Source organism: Rhea americana, unplaced genomic scaffold (assembly GCF_003343005.1).
Source record: "Rhea americana isolate MKP2758 unplaced genomic scaffold, rheAme1 scaffold_216, whole genome shotgun sequence".
Lineage (NCBI taxonomy): Eukaryota > Metazoa > Chordata > Aves > Rheiformes > Rheidae > Rhea > Rhea americana.
The window spans coordinates 451,244-476,059 of NW_028186312.1; the positions used below are offsets into that span (position 1 = coordinate 451,244).

The 24,816-nt window shown below is 36.7% G+C and overlaps 1 protein-coding gene across 1 annotated transcript in view; it reads left to right on the forward strand.

Moving 5' to 3' along the window:
* ADGRV1 (adhesion G protein-coupled receptor V1) overlaps positions 1 to 24,816 on the forward strand; it is a 273,263-nt gene that overhangs the window by 204,520 nt on the left and 43,927 nt on the right. Inside the window, exon 88 of the mRNA XM_085305143.1 lies at positions 11,829 to 11,986. Within this exon, the coding sequence (XP_085161269.1) occupies positions 11,829 to 11,986 (158 nt within the window). The remainder of the gene's footprint in view (positions 1 to 11,828; positions 11,987 to 24,816) is intronic.

The following is a 24,816-nucleotide window of genomic DNA, read 5'->3' on the forward strand; positions in this document are numbered from 1 at the left end:
CACTTATCAGCAAGAACATTTATTTATTTGTATTCTTCACTTACCAGTACAAACATTGACATGAGTTTATGGAAGTTCAACAGATGCTGTATTTCTGAAGTTAGAAAAAAAGAAAACTTTAGAAATGCTGGTGAGCTTTGTTACATTTTTAGTTTGTTTTACCTGAAATGTCCTTAGCTTTCCTAAATGGCTTACCTTATTAGGTAGAAAGTCTGCTTCTTTTTAGAAAATTCACTTTGTAAATTAAACAAGTAGTTTTTTTTCAGAACTAGAGACAACAAGAACTGACATTATTTAAAGAGCTTCAGATACATACTCATCATGCAGAAAGAAACATAATATTTAAAACTGTTGTGTCTGTCATCTTAGATTTCACACATGCTTAATTCATAACAGATTGTTCTTTGAGATTGGAATCTACTAATGTTAGAATTTTTGTGTAAAATGTACTTCCAGAAGAGTGTTTTTTTGTTTGTTTGTTTGTTTTTTTTTTTTTTAATAGAGTTAGAGGAGTGAACTTGTGGTCACTTCTGTAATCAGCATGTTCCCTTTAATTTCCATAGAGTCAGGACATAATGCTTGGGTTTAGGACCAATTCTCACAGCTGGCTACATGTTTTATGAAAAGAAACATGGAAAATATTTATAATGTGAGCATATGCATCTTTGAATATCACTTAATTGTCCTAAATTGTCTAGTTAGAAGTTTCCAGTGTGTAATGGATTCATTTTCAAGGATCTTTCTAATAAAATGAAAAATCAAGTTAGTTTGTAATGCTATACTGCAGGTACAGTTTAAGAGAATTTGAATTCAGTTTATGATTTGATACAGTGCATGTAATTTGGCCACCATGGGTTAATCATACAGTTTGTTTGCAGATCTTTCAAAAGTGTGGCAGGGATTTTCCAAAGAATTTAAGAGAGTTGAGCAATCACATCCTGTAAAGGCAATGGCAGYGGGATGTGAACTCTGTCAGGCCGCTTTGAAAGCTCCAACCAACGGCCTTTGACTCAAGTATAAACTTGTGCTACTTTCACCCCAGTGTAAGGCCATTTATTGGAGTTATGTGATGCAAATATAATCAGATAACTTTGTGCTGGTTATTTTGAGCTACTCTGTTGTTGCAGAGCAGACAAAAAAGTCTCTGTTTCCTGAGTGGATCTTCTTGTTAAAGAAACCCTTGCATATTGAAGTCATAATAATATGAAGCCCTTCAGTTCTACCTTTCAGTTGCCCTCCCCTGCTTGAATAACCTCTCTGGCCTGCCAAGTACAATTTAGAGTACCCTGAGGCTGCTGTAATTTGTGCTGACCAACATGAAATTGTTCTTCCCTGCTCAGTCCTGTAGAAAAATCATCCTAGCTGGAGCAAAGGTCCTCTCTCAGTATGTCTATATGAAGATTTTTAAAGCATTTAATCATGAAAAGTGACATATTCTATCTTCCTGAGTCATGATACCACTCCAGTGATTGCCTTCCAGTATTCGACTTACTCATTCCTCATAATTTCTTTAGAACTTGCTATAGGTCTAGAGTTATGCTCTTTAAAATGCAAAGTGCATCTGAGCATTRATGGTTGAGTTCAGTACAGCTGTCATGGCATTTGGGTGTTATTTTTTATCAAGATATCCAAGGCCTTGTACAGTGATGCAAAAGCCAAATGKCAGTTTTTATCAAATCTTATCATTATACTTTTTGGTGAGGGATGAATAGCATTTAGAAAAACAAATTATTATTATTATTTTATAATAACAATTTAATGTATTTTTAAAAGAATGGAAAATGTTGGTTTTTAAAGCAGCTCTTTATGTAGTTGTAGTTCAATTTTTTACTATGATTTTTTCTTTCAATGGAGCTTTCTGTTTCAGACATGTGCTCAGACATTGCTCTCAGTTCCTGAAACAGCACAGCATTCGCTTTTACTGGTTTGGAAATTGTGACAAATTCAGATTTGCCAGAAAAACAGTTTTATGTTTAGATGCTCATTTATATTTTCCTCATTTAGTACTTTAACTACTGCAATATGACTATCCACGAAGTGAATCTAGTGAAGTAAATCAGTATTTCCGCTACACTTTATCACTTATAACGTGACACCTCAGATCCCGAATATTCATGCTAAATAAAAGAGGTCCAAGGACTGGTATGTGGCCCAAAGTTGAAGTAGCACAGCTTGGTTCTCCATCGCACTGCTTAGAACTTACTCCCATAGCCAAAACCATGTAGCGCTTGCTGCAGTGTCTATTCTGGACTCTGCAAATTCCGGACTCTTGTAGAGCTAAAGTGTATTTACTACTTTGTGTGTGTTGGGGGGGGGGTCAATTCAAAGTATCTGAAATAACAAGAGAGCTACATTGTCAGCTACCACAGTGATGTTTTTATAATGTGAAACTGAGGGTATGTGTAGTGTGCCCTAACAGGCCTGAGGGCATTTTTAAGAGCCCCRGGGTCTGCTGGAGTAGTGTTGATAGACTGTGGAGGATGGAAGGAGACAAATCTAGTGTAGTTTCTTCAGTAATGACGTTTTGGGCTCAGTCTGCCTGTGCCTAGGCATTGTCTTGACAATGACTAGTTGGAGTGATGCAAAACAGAGTTAAGTGTTACAGACCATCAGAGGTCTGTGCTTGAGCGAAGATCTTTCGGCCTTCATTTGTGAGGGCAGATGTCCTTCACTATTGAATATGATGGGGAATTCTTCTTAGGTCCTCTTTTTGTACTCCCTTACCCAAGCAGACATATTGTTCTTTGACCAAAGCTGGAACGTTATGTTTGGAAAATGTCTTTTCAAACTGTGCTTGCACGTAAATGCATCCATAAAGGATGCGTTTGGAGGGAGTGCCCTCCAGACAGAATCGACGATACTCTGACTCACAACTTGGCACTAACTCCCCCAGAAGCCTTCTCAAACTATTTAACTTCTCTGTGTTTTCTTTTTATTCTGCAATTGGAAGCTATGATCATTATAGCTCAGGCTAATTTATATATAAATATAAGTTGATAGTAGAAGCAGTACTTAATACTATCCTTTGGATCTCATTCTAATGTGGAGTGCGCCTAAAACCTATAGTTGTTTTCTGGTGGATTAAGAAAAAATGTAATGCTTGGGAGGCTGCCTATTGTGTTGTGATGTGCTTTGCCTTTTACGAAAGAAAAAAATGTAAAAATCTCTGCTGATGGAATTTTTTTTTAACTCTTATCTTTGTGTGTTGGAGAGATGTGGAGGGTCTAGTTTACTGCTTAGAGAGATGACAAACTATTCCTACATGTTCCCAACAAATGTTTTTCCTATCTCTTTTAGACAGCTTCCAGACAGAAACACGATGCAATATTCAGTAGCAAACCATTTCACTTCTTCACTTTGATCTTTCACTTCTAGGAAGTTTTTCTCAAATATGAATCTTTCTTGGTGAAATTTAAGCCAATCACACTGTCTTTTCCAACAAGGAAAATATATTACAACATGGTGAAGATGCTGTTCCTCTGTTCTTTGCAACATCCTTTTACCTACTTTTACCTACATCACTAATATATGACCTTTCTCTTTTGAAAGAAAAAAATATCAGTCTTTCTGAGGAACACATTTAAGAGACCTCTGGTTGCCCTCATTGCTCTCCTGCACACTTTCTTCATTCCTTTTTTTTTTTTTTTTTTTTGACATGTCAAAACCAGATATAGCCACTATGATTTTAGTAATGCTGCTTAGAACAGACTGGTTACCTCATTTGTCTTGCAGGAAATGCTACTGTTTGCAGGGCATACTGCTGTTCATACTTCTAAGTAAGATATTTATCTTCTTTGCAACAGCATAAAGTTACAGCTTATGTTTTGCTTAATGTGAACTACAGTAATTTCCAGATTCTTTTTTGCAAAATTAATATCTAGCCAGTTGGCCCTAAGTGTGTGGTAGGTTTTCTGTGTTTGCTTTCTTTGCATTGCAACTCATTGTGTAATTCAAATACTGTCAAAAGTTTCCAATTATATTTATAAACCAAACCTGCAACCTCATGAAAGAATGAGCATTTATCTGATGGAGTCTGTTGTCCAGAAAATCATTTCAATTTTGTTTTTTAATTCTTCATAATTAAATGTTTTATCATGTCTCATATTAGTCCAGTTATGTTTAGTCAAAAGGCTTATATATCAGTTAGATCATGTTGTTGCCCTTTTTGACTTTTGAGACCAGTCATCTCAGATTTCCCCAGTGATCCAAGATATACTGAAAATGAGTGTCAACAGGCTAATCATGTTCTCAGGTAAATTTTTCAGGATTCTTGGATGAATCTTACCAAGGCAGCATGATGGAAAAATATTTTTCTCTTATATTGTTCAACATCTTCTCTGGTTACTAATGGACTGGAAAATACTATATACTATATTGTATAAGACAAGTCTGGAATAAGGAATATACATTCAAATTTATCATAGCACAAAGCTAGGAAAGAAGTATATTGAAACAACTTACAATTCAGAAAGATTTTGACATCTGAGATCCATTCTGAAAAACTAGTATGGTATTCAATATGGGACATATGGAAAGAATTGCATCTTGCCAGGAATTATTAGCTATGCAGAAATAGGATGGGAAAATAACTGGCTGTTTAGCAGTTCTGCATAAAAAGATCATGTGCTTATTGTGGATGAGAAAGTGAGCATGAGTCAACAGCTTCATGTTGTGGCACAAAATGCACCCGTCATATTGGACAATATATAAAGTAACTTAGTCGTAAGGACACGTAAAGTCCTGTACTTYAGCCATCTACTCAGATTAGTTACTATCAAAGGTTTTGGGCCCTCCAATTCAAGAAGTAGATCAGCAGAGTGGAGAAATCAATGAGACTTACAACAGGCTTGAATAAATGATTTRCTCAGACGTATTGAAAGATCTTGAACTGTTTAGCTTAGAGAAAACCTAAGGGGAAAATCATAACAAATTACAAACATGGAAAGAAATGGGTCAGCAAACAGTTTCYCACATTGATGCTGGCTAGGCCTAGAAGTAATACATGAAAACTGCACCAAGAAAGATTTAAGTTAAACATTGGGAAGCAGTCGCTGGAGGTAAGTACTATGAAACAGATTTCTAGGAGAGGTTGCATATTCTTTATCAGGCTAGACAGACATCAGTCAGTAATGACTGACTGATGGGTATGGTCAATCTTACTTTAGGGTAGATGGAAATCTGAAGATGTCTCCAAGGTTTCTTCCAACCCTGACTTTGTATGATGTTGTGATTTGCCACGCATATAATCTCATTTCCTTTCAATCTCAGAAGCAATATTTATTGAGCCCTTATGCCTTTACTGCCTTGTGTTAATGGTTTTACTATCTCTGTCTGGTTATAAACCTATACTACTGCTTAAATTTTTACTTTTTCATGACATGTTTATAAATTATGTCCTGTTGTCTCAGTTCTATCAGCTGTGTTTATAAGGAAAGAAATATGTTGTAACTTCCAATTCAGTTTCTGAATTTTTTAGCTTTAGCTCTACCATTTGTTATCTATAAACAGCACTGACTGGCTATATCATTCTTTCAAAATCTAACATTTGGCTGAATCTAAACTTGATCAGATCTATAGTATCAAAGGTAATCTTATAAAATTAAACTACTAGTATTGCTCAAAGGCTTTATAAATTATTTCTGTTCCTCTGTGCCTGTGGAATACTGGTGTTGCTACATTAGAAGAGCTTAAGAATTTTTTCCCTGTACCAGAAAAGCATTCAGTAATATCTGTATGACAGAAGTTACATATATGGTTTTGTATATCCCAGTGCTGGGGTTGTATCACTTGGGGATCCTTCTATATATGTTTATTTTTCACAGATTAGAAAAACACATGCCTGTAATTCTGTGAAATCCTATTGAAACTACTTATGATTCAGTGTCAGTGTATACCAGCATACCTCTCTCTCTGAGACAGGGCTTAAATGAATAAATGCAGGACCTCAGGTTGGTTTTACATTTTTAGGTAACTCTGAGACATAAAAAAAGAAAGTCAAATCAAACTGTTGGGGGAATGGCGCTTCATTCAATAGACCTATAACATATAGAGGATTATCAGGATCAGTACAATGCACAGACTTCAGCGTTCTGCCTGAAGCAGCTGAAGTAGGTACTAGAAGTTCAGGATGAAGTATGACAGTAACTTTAGGACCACATGAATGAAACTGATAAAAATGTTTAGATAATACACAGCTCCGCCTGGCCTTCAGTCCGTAGGGTTCACAGAGCTACTATCCAGATGACCCATTGTTTGGCTGCAGTCGGAATATAAAGATCAAAGGCTTTGCCTAAAGAGAGCCGGTCAAGAGAGAAAAGAAATCTCGTCATCAGCTGCAATACCATTTCCTTCAGTAAAAGGTTCATATGTACAACGAGTCATTTCTGATTGTAGTTCAACAATACTCTCAAATTCTCACTGATATTAAATGTACCCATAGCAGAATCTGTGATACGATCGCAAGATAATGCTTGCTACAGTATTAGATAGCAATGTGGCATCAGTTATTCATGCAATTGTTTTTTGGTTGGGTTGCCAACCTCATATCTGTGTAATAATGTATAAAAAAACCTCTAAATAAAATTGAATACTACAGCACCTTCCACAGTCAAAGGCAGCCACAAGGCATATCTGATCTGTCCTCTGATCTTTTAATAGGTYTTGCACTGAATTGTAGTAAGTGTAATCCTTGGTTTTCAGAGTGTGGTTTAGTTTGTTAGTATCTCTAGAAGACTGTAYGAAACAGAGTGAAGACTGTGGCCTAAACCTATATCCCTGTGCCATTATGAAATTTTCAATAATGAGAATCTTATCTACATTAGCAATAGACGTTTCTCTGGTGCGAGTGTCCTCAAGAACTTGTGGTTGTCGTAAATGTTGTCTCCTTCCATTCTAAGCTTAGTATGCACTTTCTGACTGGTGTTCTTGATGTCAGTTCATAGCAACGTAAGCATTTAAATAAAAACCTAGCACATACAAACAAAATAGTCCACATTTCTTTTTGTGTCATGGAATGGAAGATAAACCCCAGTGCAAACATTAATCTCATTGCTTAATGTATTAATGGAAAATGACTACTGTTGCAATATAAAACAAAAAAGAATGGAACTATATAATCTCTTCAGGTTGAGGAKTCATTAAATTCTGATGACTTTGATTCATGAAGACATATACACTGTCACGGCTGGCAAGGTTTTCTGTGCTAGGGGTATGCTCAGCCTCAGTCCACTGATTCAATTTTGAAGCAGTTGCTAAAACCTGCATTATACAACATGTGGCTTTAAAGTAAACCRACACTATTTTTGATTTGCTTTAAAATGCTGTGCTTAGGTGATAACTTAAGTGATTCACGAGCCATTCTGCATTAATTCAAAGGGGGGAAAGTAGACGGCCAGGGGCATAATTTGTCGGCAAGCCTGAATCATGCATGAAGGCTTCATGGATTGGGGCCTCTACTTTGAGGCAAAAGGAAACAAAATCATACAGAATTACCTAGGCACTTACTGCTTTGGTTTTGCATCCTACTGCTAAAGGCTGTAAAGAAGTTACACAGAACAAGTAAAAGTTGGAGGGCAGAAGGAACCGGAGTGAAAAACATCAAGTCCTGTAAGGATTATTGCACTAGATGTATCCCACGTAACAGCAATTTGTCAGCTGAYGTTGCAAATAAACATAGAGCAAAGAACAGAGTTTGCTGGTGATTCTGAGAAGCAATGCGAGAGATCAGAGGGTTACTCTTACAATTTGTTTTAACTGTTTTGAAATTAAAAAGCACAGAACTTTCACCTAACTAAAAAATGGAGTATTTTCAAAAGAGGTTTGATTTTCAAACTGTCAAACTCCCYACAACCCCAAAAGCAGATAATATCATCATCTAGGAGGAGTTCATATAAGAAAGATGTTATTTTAATTTGCAGTATGTTGCTTAGATACAGGTCAGACACAATTTATCATAGATAATTTGTCAAATTAACTGTTTTTTAGCAAGTAATTATTGGCAAAAATATTTCCATTCTCTGGACTGCTTAGCAGTTAGTAGAAAATTGATGCGCATATTCTAAGAAAAAATATCTAGTGCCTAATCAAAGATAACATGGCTTTCTTCCGCACTAAAGCCAAAACCCCAGTGCATAGAAATTCCGAATCTGGAAAAGAGCAAGATCCCAATGCATAGAAATTCCGAATCTGGAAAAGAGCAAGCTGCTGTTAAAGAAAGCCTGGAGTGTGTGAACATCAAGAAACTAGTGTAGATTGTAATCAAACTTGCATATTTTCATTTTTAGCAATATTTCATCCTCTTGGTGAAGAATTTGCAGAGTAAAGATGGAAATAGTGTTTCAAGCTTTGACTTTCATTACTTTTCTAGGTACACAGCCTTATCACCTACATGGAGGTGATAAAGTTCAAATACAATTGCAAATTCATATGTCTGATCTTTGCCTTTTACTTTCATGATGTAACATTATTAGTATGAGCAAACTCGCATGGTGCCACAGTTCTTTCTGCCTGCCAACCAGCCGTGCCTAAGGCAAGTGAGAAGCTGAAGAGTTTTTCAGTTTTTCATGCCCTGGATTAAATAAATAAATAAATGTAGGTCTAGCTCCAGAGAGAAATTCATTTAAAAAAGCCAGATAGATGGCTGTCTGCTAACTAAACTAAAAGAAGACATAAGGTATTTGATAAACCAGAGGACTTGCTATACTTCATCAAACTTAGCTTTTCATAGTTTGAAGCTCCATTTGAAGGAGATTGTCCTTTGATTTCAAGGCACGACAATAACAGACCAAAACTGTGCCTTTAACACATTGAGCTTTTTGAAATCTTTCTTGCTTAGAAGGGAACAATGAGTGCCAGTATGTGCGCTGAATACTTTCCTCATTTATTAAGAATTCTTTATTTCCTTAGAAATTTTGCTGCTTTTCTTTTTAATATTACTATGTAACTGTGTTAACAAGTAGTCCCAGTATATCTCATGCCAATTGTTTTCTCTTTTTGCTTTAAAAATATTAGGTAAAATCAAAGTGTACCTCCCTTATCTTGTGTAGCTGGAGTCTCTCTACAGATCCAGTCTCTGCAGACTCTTCAAGCCAGTGCAAAGAAATGACTTCAACTTGGTGTAGTGGAGGGGGTTGAGCCAATGGGAATATGTTACTGCTGAGGTGAACAGAGCGCTTTGGATTAATGAAAACAAAATCAGTGATCAAAACCAACTCAGTGATCAGAACAAGGTCAAAACAGACTCAAAGCCAGTCCCAGGTTACAGGTGTCTCCAATCAGGTGACAGTTGTCTAGAAGGGCAAGAGTGGAGGCAGCAGTTGGCCTTTCAGTGTTAAAAGGGGAGTGGAAGTTGATAACAAAACTTCTAAAAACTGTCACAAAAAGATGCAGATTTGTGCAAGAGAAATGATTTAGTAATAGAAAGTGTTAAGTGGGGAGTCACATAAACTTTGTAATAAAATAAAGGGTTTTGGAAGGCTGTCAGTGTCTGATTACTTTACAAGTCCTATTTGCTGAGAAGGCATTGCACAAGAGCGCCTAATTCAACTGGTAGCCATTTTTTTTTTTAGTGTTATTCAGATTCTAAACAAACCAAACAAAAGCCTGATAGTTATTCACCAGAGGCAGACATACAAAAACACCTTCATTATACACAATGGCTCCGTCTGTCATGGATTAAAGACTTAATTTACAAAATGCAATGTCAATTTAAAAAAATAAAAGACCTGCTTGAAGGTTATATTTGGGAGTTAATGTTCTCCTTTAAACAAGTAATACTGGTAATTATGTARTTCAGTCTAGGTTCCATATCAATCTTCCTAGGTCTTTTTTCCATAATATAGTTATATTGTGGACCTCCAACTTTGATGGAGTTTCAGGGTATTTTGCTTTTATTCCAATTTTAAGAAGATGGGACATACAATAGTTCCAGCTGACAAATGACATGATAGTGTAATAAAAGATGTTTCACTAGTGTGTAAATAATTAATATTTTAGTTGATTCCTATAATGTTATCCCATATGTTTTCCAGCATAAAAGACATCTTTCAATATGTAAGGACTATGTGTGAGTAAAATTACAGGAAGCAGTGGTCTTTCTTGAATTGCTGACCATCTTTTAAAAAATAATTATCCAAAGTAAGCTTTGAAATCCCTGAGGATGATTAATATGGTTGTGTATTCCCTGTTCATGTAATTTTTCAGTGTCTTTTTAGAGCAAGGACCCAGRGATATTAGTAAGAGTGATCCACTTCTGTGAGTTTCATTTTTATGCAGCTTTCATTAACTAAATATGAAGGAATGTTCATAGAAACCTTCCAAGCCTTTAGAAAGCTTTATAACAGAATGTGTGAACCAYGAAATATAAAAAAGTTCATCAAATTGAAAAAGATACAGGTTTCAGAACATAAAGATTTTACGGAAAATAAGTTATACTTCATTCTTGTTTTCTTTTCAATGTAATCACTGAAAGTAGTRTATGTTATGGTAGTGCGCCTTATTCTTACTGCTGATTGAGACCACRCAAGAATACTTTGAAGAAGAAAAATAATTTTAATGCCTAAGAAACATTAAGCAGATTGGACATCATTTCTAGGAAATGAACCGCCTTAATTGCAGTAGAGAGAACCCACTCTCCTTGTTGCTTGCTTCTTAGTTTAGCGCTGTTATCAGGAGGTATTGCAGCCTGGTGTTTGACTGAGCCTATACCTCCCTAAGAGAGTCCTAGAAAGTATCTAGATTCTGCTTTGGAATTGTTCTGGAATTGCTGTAATGTACTGAATTGAGGCTGTAGAAGAACTGGCACAGAATGCAGTCGCAGAGGTTGTAGGATTTATTGGACAGGCTATGCATGTGCACCCAGGCAAACCCAGAAGGTATATGAGYGTAACAAATGTTTAGACTCTTCTAACATGGATATTACACAAGCATTGACTCTAAACTTACTTAGCGGAGCTGACCTGACAAACAGAAGGGTTGGGTAAGTTACACCCTCTTAATAGGGATAGCAGTGATCGCATAGTCTCTAGACACACTGACTCCTGGGCTGTCCCTTGGGCTGCTCAGTTTTGCGTCATCTCTGGTGTAGGTCAGTGGCTGTAAAGCACATTCAGACCTCAAGGGAGTTTACAGAAAACCCTGATCTCTCATACATTAGAGATCTCTCTTTTACTGTCATCCYCATATCCTTCATGTCACAGTCTGATATGCATAATTTGATTCTTGTTTTCAGCAAGAACTCATGTGACTGTCACATCCGTATAAATAATTATAATTTTAATAAATGAAAAGAGTAAAGAGACACAGAACAATTAAAAAAAGTGGGAGTGAGGGAGCATTTGGTTCAGTTTGCAAATGACACATAATTTCCAACAACACGAAGAGGAATAGTTATCTTGCCTTTAAGACTAGTTCATTTATTTTAAAAATATATTCCTCAGACTTTAATTTGTGGTTTCAGGAGCTAAGTATAGAAAATTGCGTAATGCCCTTTTAAGCTTGGGTGACTAAGAGTGATCACATTAAATAAATATAGCATGCATGGAGTTTGATAAAATATGATTTATTCCATTGCTTGGGTTTTGTTTGCATCAGTGTTTAGTTAGGCTAAAATACAACATGCATAATATTTAAGTATAAATGTTATGTTACTTTAGGTATGAAAAGGAGATGAGAACTATCAGAAAACAGTGCATCCTATTAAGGTTACTCTGGGAAGTGAGTTAAAGGACTTGTCATTTGTAAAGTCAAAAAAAAATTGTATTTGAAATTTCACTCATTAATGTTYAAGTTGCCTCTTATGTAAACAGCATTATTTTCCATTCTCTCTTCAGGTGTTTCATTCCAAATGCCTACGCTGCTCTCTTCACTGCTGCTCTGGTGCCGTTAATGTGCTTGGTAGTGGTTTTTGTGGTGTTCATTCACGCCTACCAAGTGACCCCGCAATGGAAAGCATATGATGATATTTTCAGAGGACGAACGAATGCTGCAGGTATGATGTATGGGTTAACTCCAAGGAAACAAAGTTTTCAGAACTGTTCTGAAAGTTATGTCCAATCCAGAATACCAAAATAGAAACTTCGGTTCAGTAAATATGGAAGCATACGTCAAAGATTAAGCATGTCGGTGGTCCCTTTGAGGTTTGTGAAAATACTTTAAAGTTATGCGTATGTTTAACTGTCATACCAAATTGAGGATAAACCATAAACTAAGAAATTAATATCACTGGTTATGTTTAGTAAAAAGAATAGCACTAAGAGGCAGCACCTCCTGGTTTGAGCGCTGCCTGATGTTCCCGGCTGTGGTTTTGGCCTGTGCCAAAAAGCGCTTTCTCAGGCAGTGCCGGGGCAGAGCTCGGGGCAGCCTGCGCCGTGGTCCTCCCCAGGAAGCAGCGTGGGCTTGCTCACCCCGTGCTGCGTGGGGCCGCTGGTGACGTATTGCCACAAGCTGCACCGTTCTGCTGGGCCCCAGGGCCTGAGCATGGGCCTTGGCCTTCTCCTTTGCAGTACGGGTACAGTCGGTGACTGCCTAGTCGGTGAGAGTGCCGGCAGGCTGGAGTGTTTGGAGTTAATACTTCTGTTTTGAAATTTCCTAGTGCTACTCATAAGTGAAACGTGCTTGAAAGAAGAACTGTGTTTCATGCAAAACAGGAAGTATTGGTCGGTCTGTTCTGTTAGAACAATTTCAAATACAATGATGTTCCCGAAATAAAACTGCAGCAGTATAGACCAGTGCTGCAATAATAGCTGTCTGTGCAAAGCTTAGAATAATTATTTTCGTGGTGTCTTTGGAAAAAAAATTGTTTTTATAAACAAATGCAAGTATGTAGATTTTAGTGGAATTTTATCTATTTTCTCCCTGACTCTGAGAAGACAGTTAGATTTTATAAACTTTCAAATGATTCTTGAATCTTTTTTCATAATTTTCTTAGAGAAATATCATCTGAACTTAAAAGGAAATGTAGATTATTACAAAATTCCTTTCAGTACTTGTACAGTCTAGTACTTGTTCAGATTTATAACGAGAAGCTGTCTTCTTTAGGTCCAGATGCTCAGATTTGCAGTGATCATTGTAGTATGCAGATAGGGACTTCTATGTGCTTTCTTTTGAACATTTGGTTTTTAGAAATACATTCTTTTTATGAGAAAATGAAAATACTAAAAATATGTGATCCAGAAATTTTGTCAAATAAGAATTTCTGGGTGATAAAATATCAACTTGAGTAAAAGCTATACAAGTCTGGATAAGGTCTGATAAACTTAGCATGTAAATATGATCCTCAAAACCACATGGCTTACTTGTACTTTATTCTTTCATTTTCTTCTAGTGGGTAGAAAAGGGACTTCCTGAAACAAAAAACACCAAGGTAGCTCGTTATTTAGTGTTGAATAATGTAGTTTATTTATTTATTTATAAATAACTTATTTTTAATATCTCCAAGGATGGAGATTCCATGTTCATATGTTGAAGTATAAGGCTTGCCTCAGAGCAGTTAAACCAAAAAAAAATTACTCTGTATTGTAACAATATAAGTAAAAAAGTCAGCATGGGAAATGGCAGACAGTGCAAAAAGAAGTTTTATCTAGTTGACATAAAGACGTGAAACAGTAGGGGTGAAACAAAAGCCTTTTTGAATTAACATAGAATTTAGATTTTTTTTYCCCCCATGGAGTACAGAAAATGGTGGAGAGGGAACACTGAGGTGTCAGAAGGAATAAAAAATCAAGAAGAGATGTTTTCAATAATAAGTCAGTAGCAGCATTGCTTTCTTTAAAAAATAGGATGTATTTTTCTACTACTCTGATATCTTCATGACAGCCTGACATTTTGTTACCATAGGCCTTCTGCAAGCACAAATGAAAGTACCTCACGCAGTGAGAGGGTGCSTGGCGAGGCTTGCGGTGGCTGCGGTTTATACGGGTTCGCCGTGTACCTAGGAGCATGTTTGTAGTGCAGGCTCCTAGCTGCGGCCCTTCAGCCCTACCTCCCGTGTTGTGCAGCGCCAGCCTTCCTCTCAGTTTCCTGCAAAAGCTGAGTGACTAAACAGCAGTTGTGTGTGTGTAGTGTCTCGCTCTGGCTTGTCTCTGGTTCTCGTCCCCTTCTTGAAGAACTACCTGTCTTGTCACTCACAACAAAGACTTCCTACAGGAGAAAAAAAMCCTTTCCCGGTCTCCAGATGGAAGTTCTATACCCACACTTCCTCACCTTAAACATGGGTAATGAAAAAGTGAAAGCAAAGACTGCTTTGCAAAACTGTCTGCTGTACCTAAGTGATCCTCTCTAGAAAGAGGCTAAAACCACAGCCGAATGAAACTGCAAACAATTATTATATGTCGAGTACAGAGATAAGTAAACACAGAAAAATTGTTTTTTGAATATGCTTTCACATATGGTGGTAATTTAAAGAACACCTGTTCTTTAAATTCCAGAGAGTGAAGAGTATCAGAGAAATAAAAAATAGAATATAGTTATGTCATTATCATTTATATATAGCTAATCATACAAATACCTATTTGCATATGATTGTTTGTAGTAGTTGTGCTTATTCCCTTTCTGGGAGCCATCCAGTTAGAAGATGCTTAAAATTGCTGCATGATACAGATAACTGGTTACTGAGTGTGAATTCTGCAATAATTCCTACTTTTCCATGCAAAAAATTGCTCCTGAACAACGTGCTCTAGATGACCCTGGTTAAGCAGAGGGGTTGGACTAGGTAATCTCCAGAGGCCCCTTTCAACCTCAATCATTCTGTGATTCTGTGATTCATTCAGTGTTGTCAGTAAAAAATACAGTAATTGTTGTCAATAAAAAGCAGAGTCAAGTCACTGGCTTGCATATTACCATAAACCAGAAAAAATGATTGTTGTGCAGATTTAAAAGAAAAACATATGTAATCTGACTTCTCCTAAATTCTTCAGATCATTTCATAGCTTGTAGGAAAAGCTTGAGTAATGCCACTTAAACTATAGTTGGTTAATCTCCTGAAATTCTGACTTTGTGATCTCTACTTGAAAAAAAGCTTTTACTAACTTTAACAGGAGTGGTAGGAATAGAAACAGTAAAGTTTATCCTCAGATATAATGTATACTGTTATTTTCAAATAAATTAGATAGACAGGTGGCAAAGCTAAAAAACAAGTCAAAATACTTTAATTGCTTTTTGCTCCTATTGGACGATTCTGAAGTTTAGCGTGCAAAGCAGTTCTGTCTTGAACAATRCATTCCTATCCAACTACTAGAAAAAGTTCTGTCTTCTACTGTGAAAACATTTTCCTGGATTTGAGTAGCAGTATTGTGTGTTACTATTTTGTGCTCTCAGTAGGAGTAGAGAGTTTGTTGTCTCTACTAAAAGGTACTCCCACATATTTTTGTTACTAAGACCGGGATAACAATGTTAGGTTTCACCATACAAACCTAAGAGAAAAAAATTTGCCCTTTGGTAACTGCCAAGAGGAGGACCTTTTTGCACATGGATAAATAGTTTCATGGAAAATATCTTCATTCTTAGAAGAATATCATTGATTTTTTTGATGTATTTTATACTCAAACATTCATTTGTTTCTTCTGACTCCTTGTCTCTCATGCAGATGCTCTTTCCAGTCCTCTAGGCATTTCTCCAAGGCATTCTTGAGAAGAGAGTCACATCTCATGCCCTACTGTAGCCATTTCCAGGTTTTGAAAAAAATGTCAGGGCTCAAGAGCAGCTAGCCCAGCACAGAGCTACTCTTGGTAATTCTTGTCAGTTGTTCATTTGTTTTGGCAGCGGTCTGGGATCTCCCCACAGAACTTATCATTCTTTTTTCTATGCACTGTAAAACCGTATGATTATAAAATGAGATTGTAGTTGAGAATAATCAGAAATAAAAAGAATTTGCTAACTTCTAATTTGGTCAACATGCAATTTACACACTTCTCACTACCCTCTCTGGAACACCAAGTAGGGTATTTTTTCTTCTCTCTCTCTTTTTTATTGCCCCAGAATTGCTGTATAGTATCAGTGTGGTGTTTTACATGGTGGTTATGCTTACCTAGGTCAGGGAGTTTTCTTCAAAGCTMGCAGACTAGAAGAAAGGGCTATGGGAGAGTTAAGAATTAATTATTTTTTAGAGCAGACAGCTCTTCTTCCTCAAAGGTGAGTGTTAGAACATGATGTGAAGGTAGATTTTCAAAGGATGTCATAGCTAACTCAACTATACTCTTTCAAAGATGTGCTTTTAGTTTGCTAGAAAAGAGAATTCAGTTTGAGCTGATTCAGTTTGCCAGCCCTTCAGCAAACATGTTCTATTGACTGATTATTTCTCTATATATAGAAACTAATTTCTCAAAAGCTAGCCTTGAGAGAAGCCAAATTAAAAGTGTGCATTAGATAAACAACCTTTGGGTGAACAAATATTTAAGATTGCAGCAAGAAAGACTGTTTCTGAAGGAAATCAGGTGATCTAAAAAGTAGACTGAAGGTATCTGGCTGTACTAGCAAAAGGTTGAAATGGGGATAGATTGAGGATGATTTTTTTTTCTTGATAGTCCTGATATTCAAATATGTAAAGACAAGCAGTCCAATACTCATTGTTTGATTTTCAGACTGTTTGCTAACATTTTACAATTTCATTAAACAATATGAAAGTATAAAGTAAAATTCTGAACTGAAAAATCACGTGCATTTTTTTCTGGTAACACCTTTCTTATAGATGACCTCATTTTACTTAACAACATGTAGTGGCATAATTTTCATGCCTTAAGCATAAAAGTGCAGTAGAATTTAGCTGATTCAGATACTATCATTGTAAAAACGTGCCAAAATTAATTTAAAGATTAGGAAGTTAAGTTGCCAAAATAGAATTTCATTAAGTGTGCCTTAGATATTTAGCTGTAATATTTAACTACCTTTTTGTGTCTTCCTTCATATAAATTTAATAAATTCATTGCTTTAGCAGTATGCAATGCCAGACCATTAAAGGTCCTCCTATATCTACAACCAACTGATCTTCTCAATAAACAAATAAACCATCTGAAATGCMAGTTTAGGACATTCCAGCCTTGGCACTGAGGAAATAATGCTGAGGACAAGGCTTTTTATTCTAAGTGAGAGGATATGTCTAAAACTCTAGTTACAGATCTTCCTTATCCTATAAGTGATACGGTAAAATCTTTATCTTGAATTGTAAGATACATACCATATACCTAAAAGAAGCACAGGGAAGGGAACAGTGAACTGTAGGAATACTTTCATCTTGAGATGACAACACCCATCTAAGAATCAAGAACTAGATGCTGGCTACCTCTGATCTAAGCGTTATATACAGAAGTCATCAGAGTCACGTACTGAGTATAATATTTTAATCTTCGTAACACTATTTTTTTTTTTTTTTGTATTTAGGAAAAAAAAATATGTACCTCAGAGGTTTTGAAAAATACAGCTAAGACAAAATGTACAAGCATAATTACAAGCTGAAGTAAAGAACAAGGATATGAATAACGTAATAACTGAAATTCATCATCTGCACTCATGTAATTTAGTTGGTGTTTGTACTGTGTTTCACATGCCCAAATTAGCATTTTTCCTTTAAGGTATTCTGCAGAAACAAGTTAATTTGTATAAGTTATTCCTGTACAACTGTACATTTAAAACTCATTTGATATTTTGAGTAATAACTTCTAAAGGATTTTATTATATGAGGATGAGTAGGTTCACACTTTTCTTTCTTTTTTGATTTGCTGTTGCTCTACGATTTGCCATTCCTCCCTCCCCCCCCAGCCCTTTTTTTGGACAATGTTCTTTTCCTTGCATAGCATTCATAGCTTAAATTATCTTAAAGTTGCCTGGTCTTTTGTTTGATTGTATTATGAAATCTCTTAAAGATATATGAGAAAGTTTGTTGAAAAACTAAGATTTAGTGAAAGGTTAGAGAGGCCAGTCTTTTATGGTGGTGGTGTAGTCTGTATGCTTAATAGTGATGTGTGCTTCTCCTTTAGGAGGTATTCTTTAATTTCAAGCTGATCCTTTCCACAAGTAGCAGCAGATCAAAAACTACAAATGAATTCAAAATATATTAAAACAGATTTGCTACTTATTTTTGCAAATTATCTATGAACAATTTTGTCCAATTGGGTTCCATCAGCATTTCTCTAACAGCTTGCTGGTCTGCTACTGTTAAAGTCTGCATGTCTGTAACATTCCATGTCTGGAATTAGACACTTTGTTGGGAATTATAGATTGCATATTGTTGTTGGTGGTGATGGTAGTGGTGTTTTCCCCTTTGAAATGTATGAGAAAATTTCTTAACTTCTTTATTTTGGCCACAAAATCCTGTTGCCAAACTCCTTTTCTACAACAGCTATCAAAAGCTCTGCTACTAACATTAACCCATGATTTGATAAGCAATAGTCTGTAGAGGTTTTACTGAATTTAGGTCTCCAACAAATGAGTGAAGTTCTATGAAGTAATACATTATCCCCACTCAGCTAGGAAAAAAATGTTTGAAAAGATGATCCAGATTTTGCAGTAGGTCTTCATGTCTAGCCAAGAACAATTAAAAACAATTAAAGTTGCCTTATCAATTTAACAACCTGAGGGGAAGAAACACAGTAAATATTTATAGGTAAACTCAGAAGGTCATGAAAGCTATATTATTTAATTGGTTCTTTTACTGACTTTTCTATTTTTAGAAAAAAAAATTAAATACTTCAGGCAATGGAAAAGGACAAAATTAGCCAACACAGTGGGGAGAATACAAACGTTTGGATATGTTACGAATTTGTAGTGCATTCTTTCTTTATTTTTCACACTAAAATTGTCTAGATGGTTGCTAGCAAAGTACAGACATATTCTGCATTACACTGCAAAGTTTTATTATTTCCTAATTTTCTACTTGATTTAACATTTTCCACTATGAAGACTTGTAGTCCTGGAGAAGTTTATCTATAACATCAAATATGGAAAGAAGGAAGGAAGACTTTCAGGTGGCCTACCTGACAGTTCTTTATAATTGAAAGGTCTTTTTGTAATGAAACCAGCTGAAAACATAAGGAGTAGTTTTTAAGTCTACAGGAATAGGAAAAAAAAGAAAATTGGGAATTTCAGAATCTTAAGTTTATTTTCTTTTGAATTATATATCTATACTAATAAGAAAATAATGTATTCTAAAATATATAATCCAAGTCAAATTGAAAAATCATTCATTTTTTCTAAATACCAGTTGCAAAAACTTTATCCATAACCTACCTGCCTAAAAGAACATAGTATTCAATGGGCTAGTGATGGTATCCTGGAGCGAGTGAGCTCCTGGACACTCCGTCACTTGGAGTCCACAGCACTCCATGAAAGTCACTGGTTCTTTTTCTAGACCATTCACATAAATCACTTTTTCTAACGGAAAATCTTCAGATTCTCTCTGTGGGAATGAGCGGATCTTAATTTCATAATGCCTATTATTTATTTGTATTATGATGCCTTTGTTAGTCTTTAATTCATTCAAATTTCATAGAATCATAGAATCAAAAACAGTAAGGTTGGAAGGGACCTCTGGAGATCATCTAGTCCAACCCCCCTGCTCAGCAAGGTCATCTAGAGCGTGGTAGACAGGGTTGTGTCCAGGCGGGCCTTGAAGATCTCCAGAGAAGGAGACTCCACAACCTCTCTGGGCAACCTGGTCCAGTGCCCTGTCACTCTCACAGGGAAGAAATTCCCCCTCATGGTCAGGCAGAACTGCCTGTGCTTCAGTTTCTACCCACTGCCTCTTGTCCTGTCACACGGGACAACTGAAAAGACTTTGGCCCCGTCCCCTCAACACCCTCCCTTCAGCTACTTGTACACATTGATAAGATCCCCCCTCAGTCTTCTCTTCCCCAGGCAGAAGAGGCCCAGCTCTCGCAGCCGTTCCTCACAGGGCAGGTGCTCCAGCCCTCTCATCATCTTTGTAGCCCTGCGCTGGACTCTCCCCAGTAGCTCCATGTCTCTCTTGTAYGGGGGAGCCCAGAACTGGATGCAGTACTCGAGACGAGGCCTCGCCAGGGCTGAGTAGAGGGGCAGGATCACCTCCCTCCACCTGCTGACAGCAGTATTCCTAATGCACCCCAGGAAACCATTGGCCTTCTTGGCCACAAGGGCACATTGCTGGCTCATAGTCAATCTGTCATCCACCAGCACTCCCAGGTCCTTCTCTGCAGAGCTGCTCTCCAGCAGGTCAGCCCCCAGCTTGTACTGGTGCCTAGGGTTATTTTTCCCTAGGTGCAATATTCATGATCTKGTCTATTTAGACTACCAGCATGGACCTGGGTAACAACAAGATGACAGCTGCTGTGCATGGTCAAATCTGGTCCAAGTGTGTAGTCTAAATAGACCAGATCATGAATATACACACTTGGACTAGATTTGACCATGCACAGCAGCTATCATCTTATTGTTACCCAGGTCCACGCTGGTAACTTCTAGAGCTACAGCCAGCAGCCGTGTCAGAGGAGATGCCCAGGTGTTTGTGGAGAAAATTTTAGGCTATTTTTTTCTGCTCTAGTGCAAGACCTTCAGTTTCATAATCATAAAGTGTAAGATACTGAGCAAGAAGGCATTTTTAAAGAGCTATTTAGTATACATAGTGGACAGTTGTTGACTGGAATTGGGCAAGTGCGTTTCCACTGTTGCTTCCCTCTCTCGTAAAACAGGTTATGGCAGGCTATATCAAATTATTCTATCATAATCAATATGCAGTACAGAAGGACAAGAGAGATTAGCCATGTAAACTACCCTATCATTATATTAAATTGAAATGACAAATAAGTATCCACCTCAATCTTCAAATTGCCATTATGTGAATCATCAAAGGTGTGACAAAAGATTATAATGTGCGACATTGGTCTGCTTCTCTTTGTTTTCTTCTTGCTCTTCTCCACTCTAATTTCCTACCTACCTTTCYTCTTCCTCCTTATTAATTGCTCCCACCAGTTTGTTCATTGTTTGTTCCTTCTCTTCCTCTCAGTCTAGGAYTGTACGAAGATGCAGCAGCAGCTCTTAGTGCTGCCAGGTGCAGGTGGCAGAAGGCTGGCAGATATCTCCCTCCTGTGCCTTCCAGAATAGGGTGTCCTGACTGTGAGGACACTTACACCTACAGGATGCATTCAACACTGGCAAATTCTCTTTTTTTCTGTTCTCTCCAGCATCTAAACCAACACTTCTCAAGTGGCAGAATCTATTCAAGGCCAAGCTAAGAATAAGTTTTGCCAAACTATCATCATGTGATACAAGATCTTGTATTTCTCAGAGTTTTTCCAGTCCTTCAGGGAACACAGATGTATGAGCTGGTGCAGTTCTCATATGCAAAGGAATCACACAGAGATTGACTGGCCTAGCAGAACTGTAGTTGGTATACTGCCTCTGGCCTCACAGACTGCAGTAAGCCAAAACAGCCTGTTTAGGTAAAAGCTGTAGATACATGAACCTCATCATCAGATATTTCTCTGCATAGGTCAGTACAGATGTCTTACAGCACAGCAGCAGATGAAAATGCAGAATTTTTACAACTGCCACCATAGTCTTTCTTTTCTTTGTGAGGTTTATTTAAGAATGTGGGAAAGAGTGGGTTTACATTGTCACAGGTTTTAAACAACTGTAGATGAAAGCATAGCTCTTTAGGAATGTTCTGGGTTTTTTGTTTGCTTCTATTTCTTGCTCTTGTTTTTGCTATAAGGAGGAAACCAAACAACAAAAACAAGGCTGATAGGCATTTTCGTTGAGCAATCTGAATGCAAACCGATGGAATTCCTTGCTACAGGATACTTTGAATTTTAGAAGTTCCCAGTAATGAGTATGAGAGGAGACTGGATGAGTTTGTGAAAGAGAACTCCTCTGAAAATAACTAAATGTGGAGAAACTGTGGCTGGTCCAGGAACTCCCCGGGTTGTAAATGATTGAAGGATGGGAGAATTGCTGGGAGAATTACCATRTTTGATTGGCCAGCTCTTTTGGCATCTGCTTTTGGCTAGTGTTGGAGGCAAGGCTACATAAATTTTTGGGCTAGCCCAGTACATTTCCTTTTATGTTCTTGTTGAGGAAAATGTCCATTTATTTAATACTTCTCCTGATTCATCAATTTTGTAATCTAATCATGAAAATTATATTATGAAAATATTGCAGTCTGTCTTTCAGATCTCATCAGCATCACTTCTATGTTAATCATGAGACAAAATCTTGACTTTTTACTGCAAGGACTCCCCTGTCATAGTAAAACAATAGTTTTACAACCCATTGATTACAATGCAGCACAGCCCTCTGAACAATATTCATTTCAGGAAAATCAGTATCCTAAGTAAGTTTAAAAGGAAAATATTCTCTTCTCAGCAATGGGGAAGAAGTGAAAAACAGCGGGAAACTGTAGCTGGTTGTGTAAATTAAATATATGAAATTTCACATGGTTGATATTTAGCACCTGGACTGTAGTAAGTTTTCGAATTCTGTAAAACTGCAGCTAGAGCTGAGTACACTGTGTTTATCTTTACTGAGTCATCAACTCTGCCAGTGTTTCTTGAGCTTATAGGCAAGGAAGAAAGGAGATATTTTAGGGAGAGGCATGAACAGCCAAGATGGTGATATATGCGTACACACATACATATTTTTATTTAAAGAGTGGGTGGACTGACTTGCTTAAATAAAACCTTTCATCATTTCAAGTACTAAAAATGTATGATAATAACGTAAAAAATAGAGACTAGCATAGTTCAAATATATAGGGCTCAACGGAGCTGCTTGATAAGGTCTCATCTACATCATACTGATGCTGAGTTGACTCTTCTACCTCAGTCTTTCATCACCTAAGATCTATGCAAGTAGTGGAAAGGTGAATGGCTTCACTTTGATTTAGAGTGAAGTTCTTCTAAGTGAAAGCATATGTCCAGAAATACTTTTGAGTTTGTTTGGGAGAAGGTTGTTGTTTTTTTCCATATGAAGGAAACCATAGACAACTAGACTCTTGATTCTGGTTCATTTCAAGCCTATTTGTTGGCACCCTTTTCCCTTATGCAGTTCTCTTTTTTTACAAGCTTAAAAGAGATTTTTTTTTTTTTTTGTGATGATCTGGTATGTTTGTTCCAGTTTTGAGCTTCTGTTTGATCAAAATACAACAAATTATCAGAGTAAAATGTCAGTAAAGTGAATTTAGTAGTGTTCATTATGTGAACGGTTATCAGAATTACTCCTTAAGATAGACTCCATAGATATCCTGTTACATACAGCGGGCTTGAGAGGGTCTTACTTATGGTAATTTTACTCTGGTGAGATGGCACTGAGTTTATTAAAGTTCCCTTTCACACACACTTAAAGATAATAAACTCAGGTGATTATACCTCAAACATACTTAATCTAGATAGCATATTTACCCGTTTTCTTCATCTTTATGTATGCAGCTTTTTCAACAATCTATGCTTTCAACTATCTGGAGGTGTAAAGTTATGATCAATATTGTAATATTTTTCCTTGTGTAATGTTTATATAGTAAGAGTAGAAATTATGATGTTGCTTTTGGCATGTTTTACTGCCTGCTGTTTGTCCTCCCATAACTAGTTTTCTTCTCTTCCCCTGCCCCCCACCTGAATTGAGCTGTATTTCAGAGTAACATAAAGGCCAAATCATTATTTGAACTTTCTGAGATACTTTTTCAAATTTCTCTACATTGCTAGCTTAGATCTATGTTTGGTTTTTAGAAAATGTATGCATTAGTGAGCATTAATTGCTATCCATTACATCAGTTGATTTTTATAAACACCTAAAGTTTAGTAAATGATTTTGAGGTTTAAATGAAGAGATAGTGTTTTTTTCATTAATACTTGTGCACAGATAGATAAATGAGTAGCTATAGACAACCACTCAATTTATCATTAGAAATATATGTTTACAAACAGCAAAATTTTTGCTGTATTTTTCTTGTTTTTTATTTTGGTAAATTTGATTGTTACTATAACTTTGAATATGATGAAGTTGTGAATCCTTTTTAGTTATTTGTGAACATTAAGGACACGTCTAATAAGTATTTGGATTTGTTTCATTAATGTGTGCAATATAGGGAAAAAAGTAATTCTTAATGCTCAATTCTTATTATACTACTTGGTGCTTTACAAGGCTTTGCATTTTAAATATTACAAAATTTTTGTGATGTTAGCCATGTATATTAGTAGCTGTTAAAGAAAAGATTGTTTCAGTGTCCCTTGGAGTCAAGAGGATTTTTTTCCATTGCCTCCAAGAGACTCCAAGAGACTGCTTTGTGTGTTAGGGATTTGATGACTTTAGCGTGTAATATGAGAAATACATTGTATTTCCATTCCATTCGTCTAACAAAACCCAGTTCYTCCCAGTCTAAAAGCAGAAGTACAAAGCCTCAATCTTCTTCCCCTGATACTGCTCTGAAAAATGCACACATATTATTAGTGTTACATTATGGATCATGGTTCCTTAGATAGTCTCAAACTATTCATAAGAAAAGGGTCTTCCATATGTCTGTACTGATTATGTACAAATGCTCTTATGAGATCAATCAAATTAATCTAATTCTAAGGCAACTGTATCCCACTCATGATGTCTCCTGAATGTCACCAGAGATCTCATAGAGTGGTTACCTGACATCACACTCTGGCCTGGAAATCAAGACGCTGCATCCTCCCTTCTACATGGGCCAGCTAGTATCCCTTAGCACCCAGAAATAGCGCTTTTTGTCAGTGGTCAGACTGGAGAGGATTCGTATTGTGTCCTCAGCCATAACTGCAGAACGGTACCTTCAGTGCGATTGCAGCTGAGCTCTCTAAGTTCTTTGCTTAGAGAATCTAACTATCTTAAAGCTGTAAT